General features: G+C 39.1%; 1 protein-coding gene across 1 annotated transcript in view; it reads right to left on the bottom strand.

The window, feature by feature from the left end:
* Nucleotides 1–7972, bottom strand: part of EFEMP1 (EGF containing fibulin extracellular matrix protein 1) — a 63821-nt gene that overhangs the window by 53470 nt on the left and 2379 nt on the right. The window contains exons 3-4 of the mRNA XM_017542362.2: nt 4209–4257; nt 3654–4040 (exon numbers count right to left, since the gene is read on the bottom strand). Of these exons, the coding sequence (XP_017397851.1) occupies nt 3654–4040; nt 4209–4257 (436 nt within the window). The remainder of the gene's footprint in view (nt 1–3653; nt 4041–4208; nt 4258–7972) is intronic.

A 7972-nucleotide genomic window follows, 5' to 3' on the forward strand; every position in this document is an offset into this window, starting at 1 on the left:
AAAAAAAAAAAAAAAAAAAAAGAGACAGATTATTATAGACACTATGCAATAAAGGTGTAGAAAATTAAAGGTGAGCCAGCAACAGTTTGTAATATAGTCCCCATTCAATTCAACTTATTTTTGGTGTAAATGAGTATCTGTTGTTTTTGAGACAGATGATATCTCATGGAAACAATTTCTAAAATTATTTATACATGGCTCCAGGTATGTAACACTGAAATAATCTTCATTTTATAGCTGCCAAGAATAATGTCAGTCATGGGAAACTCTCAGTGGGACTGGCTCCCACAGCATGATCCTCATTTAGCAAAAATTACCTGAAAAAAACCTGCTCACTATGACCTGATCTTTGATGTTATGTTGCATTTTAAACTCCTTGTTTTTGTAAAAAACTGAACCCCCCCAAAAAAATACATGAAGGGGAGTAAAAATATCATGCTTTCATTAAACAGTTAAAACAAGGATAGCTACTTAAAAGATATATTTGTAAAACAGTGTACATTTAAAAAATCTAATTATTTAAATTATTTAGGAGCCATCTGTGACTGGTACAGTGCATTCAAAGGCACAATAGATTTGAAGACTGAATCACAGTACAGCTTTCAGTTCTTACATTTAAAATGTCCTCAGTTTTAGGTTATATAATGATAAACTATACCTGCTAAAAATGTATATGGAAAAAAGGAATAATTTTTATGCATATAAGACTTATCTGTAAGATTCATTTATTCTAATCCAGTAGACCATGAAAAATGTGTTTGGATTACTGGGTATAAATACGCAACATTTAAAAGGGAGTGTAGAGCTTTACTAAAACAGAAGACTCCTCAAACTCCATGATGATGTCAATAATATAGGTCCTTGGAGCACATTACTGTTTTAAACGGAGGTCCCCATACTTTCGCGTTGGTTATAAAACATTATTTTGTGCTGCTGGCCTGGAATGAGAATGTCATACATCTGCAGGCAATTAGAGGAAGCTGGACTGCATGTTTGATTCGCTCAATAATAAACGGGCACAAGTGTGACTCGACTTATGTTAGTCAAATTCCCTAGACAGAGTATCCTGTTGTTATCATATGAAATACCCCCTTTTATCAACAATTAAGTAAATCCACACTTCTGGGCACTTTGCAAAATTGTAAGGTGGGAAGAAATCCAACTTAAGCCATAAGCCTTCCAAAACACTTTTAACCCTGCTTTCAATAGTATAGACACCAATCTCAAATTTTAGAAACTGGCTGAATTACACAGAACAGTTAGGGTTGGAAATAACCTGTGTGCACACAGTCAACAAGTATGTATTTAGCATATCCCATAAACAAGGCACTTAATAGTTTGCTTATAATTTTAAAAAATTCACAAAGAATTAAGAACTATAAATGTTTTACTATGTGAAATGTAACTTACTTTGTTAGGTAGTCTAAATATTTTCAAGAAAAGTTAAATAGGATTTTATTTTAATTAATCACAGTATAGTTTCTACCATAACCAATGCATGTGGTAAGCCTTGAATATATTTTATTCTAGGACCTCTTCATTTAGTTCTGGGCATTGTTCTTGAATTCAACCATATGTGTCAATGATGGTCTATAAACTACTTTGGGAAATGACTTATTCGTTTATCAGGTTTTTTTTTTTTCTCCCAAGTACCATTAAAATATACATCTGAAGTATTCAACATAATTCAGTATATAAAAGTTGACACTTGAGAATTTTTCAGCAAAACTTTTTGATTTTGGGAAAAATAACACCAAACTTTCCAATCTAGTTATATAACTAAGTAACACAGTTTAAAGTTTGTATATCTTAAATAAACTCAAGATATTTTCAATCAATAGTCATACAAATACATGTATAAGAATAACCTCATCATTTTCTCTCCTTGACATAATCCTTAAATTCAGTATTAGAATATCAAGCAGATGCTAAAGCATTCATCATCAATACTAGAATTCTGACTCATGACAGAAACACAGTGCACCCTCTGAAAAGTGACACCATCACAACATGGGTTAGGTCTTGATGTGGGGTACTTAAAACTTACAAACAAAATATGAAATAAATAAAAGTCAGAGCATGACAGGTTTCCTTACTTCATGTTTTTTTGTTGTTGTTTTTTTGAGACAGAGTCTTTCTGTTGACCAGGCTGGTGTGCAGTGGCACAATCTCGGCTCACTGCAACCTCCACTTCCCAGATTCAAGCGATTCTTCTGCCTCAGCCTCCCTAGTTGCTGGAACTACAGGCACATGCCACCATTGCCAGCTAATTTTTGTATTTTTAGTAGAAACGGGGTTTTACCATGTTGGCCAGGCTGGTCTCAAACTCCTGAACTGAGGTGATCCGCCTGCCTCAACCTCCTGCTGGAATTACAGATGTGAGCTACCGCACCCAACCTCTTATTTCATTTTTAAGCCATTTAAATTCGAGTATCTTTTATACAGAAGATAAAACTAAGCATGGGTGAATAAGGAACAGCATCCCAGGGCACAAAAACATGCATCTTTCATTTAATGCAGCAGCTCAGCGGTCTTGTTGAAACCCTCGTTGTTAAGGGAGGATGGTGCTCTCTTTCTCACGCATGACCAGTTAGAAGGTAAGAACTCCTGGGCCCTTTTTATTGGCCCACGTGTGCCATACATGCATGTGGTGGCGACATGGAGTTCTGCACTACGGGGTCTACCTAGTTAGCCTCTGGCAGGGAGAAAGGAGCCTGGGGGCTAAAATGGCCCCATTTCTGTAACACAATTTCCATACCAGGCTGCTGTGAAATGGTTTGCTAAGCAGGAAAAGGGAAACAAATCATCTCTTAGCACAGTTTGGTCAGCTAATATCCTGCATGTCTTCAAAGCCCCAGATTCTTATCACTTTGCTAGTATGAGCCTACAGCTGTTTCTAGAATACACTGTGATGTGTATTCTCTGTGAGAATAAACAAAAAAAACCTATGCAGATGATGCCATGGTGCAAATGATATAAGTGAAATATGCTCAAATGTGAGTGGGGGACAGTACCTCCAAGGTAATGAGAAACAGGAGCCCCATTTCTTTATTCCTGAATGAGGAAAAGAAGTCCATGGCCAGTTAAATGAAAGGAAACTTGAGAAACCAAAGGGTACATCTGTGGAGTAGCTTGACATGACAATTTCAAATTCCCAGTGAATAACCTGATGGCAACTTTTGCCAGCTGTGACTTTGGCACCCGCCTGCCTGTGTTGGAAGGTCAGCTCTGCACTTAGCACCTGTGTGATCTCTGGTTCTCAAACTTGGCCACATATGAAAAACTGAAAAAAAAAAAAAAAAAAATAGCCGATGCCTGCAATCCAGCCTCAGAGACTGTGATTTAATTGGGCTGGGGTGTAGGTTGGCCATAGAGAAGTTTTAAAGGTTCCCAAGTGACTCTAAATATGGGCAGCTAAGGTTGGGAACCACTGATGAATCTTCTGAGCCAAGTTTCCCATTTGTAAAACAATGATGACAACAGTGTCATCTACCCTTTAGGAATATTGTGATGATTATGATAATGTACACAAATCACTTAGCACTATGTCTGGCACGTGGAAAGTCCTTAATAAATGTGCACTATTATCATCCTCACCACAAGGTACACTTGGGCAAAAGCTTTCAGTGGTTAGGAAGATAAATCCTACCTACCTTGGCACACGTTGTGTTCGCTTTGCTCATAGCCTGCCGCACATTGGATACGGTGGGAAGGGTTGGAGGGAATGCGCTGAGGGTCAGCTGGGTTCCGCCTGATGACAAAGTTATTTCGGCTAGTCTGCCCTTCAGAGCCTGCGGCTGCAGCAGCACTGGCCACGAAACCACCCCCGGGCAGCACTCCACTAGTTGCCACGCTGCTGGCAGATACAACCCCGGTGGTTGCCCCTGAGGTTCCTTCAGCTGCTGGTGTTTCCTGCTGAGGCTGTTCATTATTGACAATAATCTGGGCTGTTTTTGGAAGGCAGAGGTATCCTCCATAGTGGTTGACACATTTCATTCCACCTTTACAAGCGTCTGGGACAATGTCACATTCATCAATATCTGTGGTCAGTAATAAAATAGGTCAGGAATCTTCTAAGAGGGAAAAGTCAAACATATAAATATAATGCTCATGCCTTTTTGGCATAACACAGACAGGATAGGAAGAGTGACACAAGAGATGGAGACAGAAGGCAATGATCACATGGGAGGTCTTGGAAGCTGGCTCACCTTTGCATTGCTGTCTCACAGGATCCCACTCATATCCGTCAGTGCATTGCTGCAAAGAAAACATCAAAGGAGGGGCCAGAAGACAGTTAACTGGTATGTCCATTCCGTAAGAAATCACTCTAAAAGCTTCACACTTGCGGCAACAATCCTTGCGCTAGAGTCTAGATATACGATGAGATGGGTGGTTTAACATTCTGTTGCTTTCTTAAAAGACAAGTCTGTGCGTTGGACTCATTCAAGGATCCATTTTCAATCATCAGCTGCCTAAACTCTTCCGTTGTTTTTGGTACAGTTGCCCAGTACCATCTTCTTTTGTTTTGAGACTAATCTTCTCCAATTTCTCTGACTGCTCTTTTTTAATTTGCCCTTTTTCACACATTGTAAATGTTAAAAAAAAAATTCTCTCTCATTTCTTGCCTCCCCCAACTCCCACCAGCCCCGGACTCTTCTCTCTCTCTTTCTAAATCCTCTTTCAGCATCCATGCACCTGGCTTTCCCTACCATTCTTAGCTCTATCTCACACCCTGGCCTGCTTCCTAGTTTCAGTTACCAAGGAACAGAGGTGTTCCTCCTAGCAGTTCCCAGCTTCAGTCTCCTCTCCAGTTCACCCACTGAACAACCTATAGAGCACCTTCTGACACCAGGCACTGTTTTAAGGCCTGGGGATGCAAAGACGATGCAGACTTTGTCCCTGTCCTCAAGCAGCTCAAAGGCCAGAAGAGGAGACAGACAGGTAGACAAGTTGCAGCAAGATGGCAGGTGGCTTCTACAAGTGTATGTAGGAAGGAGTGATGAACTCTGCTGTGGTGAGCATGGTAGGGCAGAAGGGAAGGCTTGACAGGGGAGGTCACAGTGAATTGGGCCTTACAGGATGAGCAGGATTTTTTCCAGGTGAATGGGGGAATTCTAGGAAGAGAGGCTGTTGTGACAAAGCCATAAAATTATTAAAAAGTGAAGGAGCTGCAAGGAGTTCTGGGTGGGTGGTAAGGGATGAGGTTACAGAGGTAGGCAGGGCTAAGTCCAGAACACCTTTCTTTGGCACAGGGAAGAGCTGAATTCTACCCTGAAGGTCAAGGAATCTCAAGCTTCACTGTGTCTAAGGATCACCCAAGGTGCTTGCTAAACTGAAGATTCCTGGGCCCACCCAAAGGATTTGATTCTGTAGGCCTGGGTAGGGAGCCTGGAATCTAAATTCTTAGCAAGAATCCCAGGTGATTCCGATACAAGTTGTCTAGTAACTACTTCTTGAGAAATGTTGCTATAGGCTATAAGAAGCCTCTGAAGAATTTTTAAGCTCAGAAAACAATCTGATCAGATGCTCATCTGAGAAAGTCACTGTGAGGAAGAAGCCTAAGGAAGGATTGAGCAAAAGTGCAAACAAAAAACAAACAAATAAACTTAAATTCTTTTAATATAGCCAAGAGCTGCTTATGTACACAATGGATGCTTGACAAGGAAATAGCTGAATGGAAGCCCAGAGATCCATTTAGATATTTTACTGACATCTGAAACTTACTGGAGTGAGAACTAAACTCACTGTGTCTCCCAGTTTAGTTTTTTTCTTGTTTCTCAAACAGTGCTTAAGGTACCACCACCTTTCTCGAAACCCAGGATTCCAACTTTAATATCAGTGCTGAATGCTCTGCTTATCTTCCTTCCATCTTTGCTGACTTTGTGTCCATTTAGACCTCTACCACATTGACCTAAGCCTTTTGCTGGCCCTATGAGCAGGCAAGATCCTGTATCTCTACATGCTGTATACAATCCCCGTGATGATCTTTCTTGAACTCTTGGTTATGTCGCACCTCTCTGAGACCTCACAGTGGCCTGCAGGTTTCTCATCATCACCATCTCTGGGTTCTTTCCATTACCCAGTTCCAGCTGATCTGACCTTATCACTGCCTGGATTGGTCTCATGTTCTTTCAGCTCTAGTCTTTGATGATGCCACTCTCTGACTCAGTGCCTCTTCAGCCTTTCAATCTGAGGTCATCACTTGCCTTCAAGAACCAGCAGACTTCCGTCTCCTCTAATAGGCCGGCACCAACATTAAACACCTCCTTGCTTTTCTATTTCCTTGGCAATTTGTATAATCTGTATAATAGTATCATTTGTACTTGCTTAGGAACTTTGTAGTTTTCAACACTATCTTCCTAGGGTAAATTCCCTGAGAGGGGGCTAAATTTTCTTAGTAAACAAATAAATTCTTTTAATAGTGATGAGAATTGCTTATGCAGATACTTGTTGAGCATATAGCTGAATGTATCCTATCTTTAATATGGAAGGGGAGTATGAGGGGCTATTGTTTGGATACAAGCCTATTCTTCTGAAAAGTATCTTTCAAACCAGGCAAAAATGGCTGTTCAGTTGAATAATTTGTATGGTAAATAGGGAAGACTTGCAGTTTGTTTTAGGTATTTGCTTCTAGACATTTAATATGAGTATACTATTAAGTAAGCCTAGACTGGGTTTAGCTTCATCACTTGGCTGTGTAGCCCTAAGCAAGTTAGGCACTCTCTCTTCAGTTCTACCGTCAGTAGAGGGAAGATGCCGCCACTTGCCTTATACATTGCTGCAAGGATCAAAGGAGATCGTGTCTCCACAGTGGGGTACTCAAAAATAGTTATTATCTTGTCCTTTAACCATGAATTATTAGGTATATAAAATTGGAAAGAGAATAGGCCCAACCTTAGCACACAAGGGTACCATATCTGGAAAATTTGTTAAAATAATAATGAACCCCTAGTTAGTGGTCTTAAAACTATCATGTTTAAGCCACAGATAACCTTTGCTGGTAAAAAAAAAAATGAGTAAGATTTAGGTGATTAGCAAAGGGAAGGGCATAGAAGATAAGCAATTGGAAAAGAAGTCTTTTATGAGATGATTATAAAAGTGGGTAGTGAATTTAATTTTAGCTCCCTGAGAAGGCAGTAAGTCTAGTCTGAATAACAAAACATTTTCATTTTAAGATAAACAGCACATGCCTTCATTTTTCTTGCTTTATTTATCTTCAGCAGAGGAAGCAACTGCATTTAACATGAAGTTAACAAAATATTTGTATTAAGCTATTTTATTTATAGTGGATCTGAACAACAGAAAGGAACATTTGCCAGATGAATACTAACATTCTAGGGATAATGTAGTACCAAAAAGTGAGATAATGTTTATTATCAGTAATTGACATTAGTTCATTTCTAAGAGTTTTATTTTCAAAACTTTTTCACATTCTTTTGAGTAGGATTACTTAATTTTAAATTGGGAGCAGCAGAAAAATGTGTTTTTCATATTCCAATCCAGGACAAATGTCATTTGCTTAACACTGATTAAAGACAAGAAAACACAAAACAGAGGTGCAAACAGACTCACCAGATGTGAGGTCAGTACTGCCCTTCTCTGTTCTCACCATAGCTATTTGTAGCAGCAGGAGGGGTCAGATGATCTTTTTAATATTTTATTAAATATTGGTTATATCTATGCAATTAACTAATCAAATATTACTTGGAAATATTAGAGATGCTAATTAGAAAATGTAAAACTGAGTTGCACACATTACATTTTAAAACCACTTTAGCCAATAAGCATCCTGGTAACATATAAAGTGTGTCTGCCTTTATTTCTGAAGTTATCAGTTATACTATAAAAGAGTGAATATATAGCCTTTATAAATTCAATAAAGGCCACTTACACGAGAACCATGTCATGCATACAGAGGAGGCCACGTGTCTTTATGGTGTTTAATATTCTTTTTTTTTTTTTTTTTGAGACG

The sequence above is a fragment of the Cebus imitator genome, unplaced genomic scaffold (genome assembly GCF_001604975.1).
Source record: "Cebus imitator isolate Cc_AM_T3 unplaced genomic scaffold, Cebus_imitator-1.0 Scaffold143, whole genome shotgun sequence".
NCBI lineage: Eukaryota > Metazoa > Chordata > Mammalia > Primates > Cebidae > Cebus > Cebus imitator.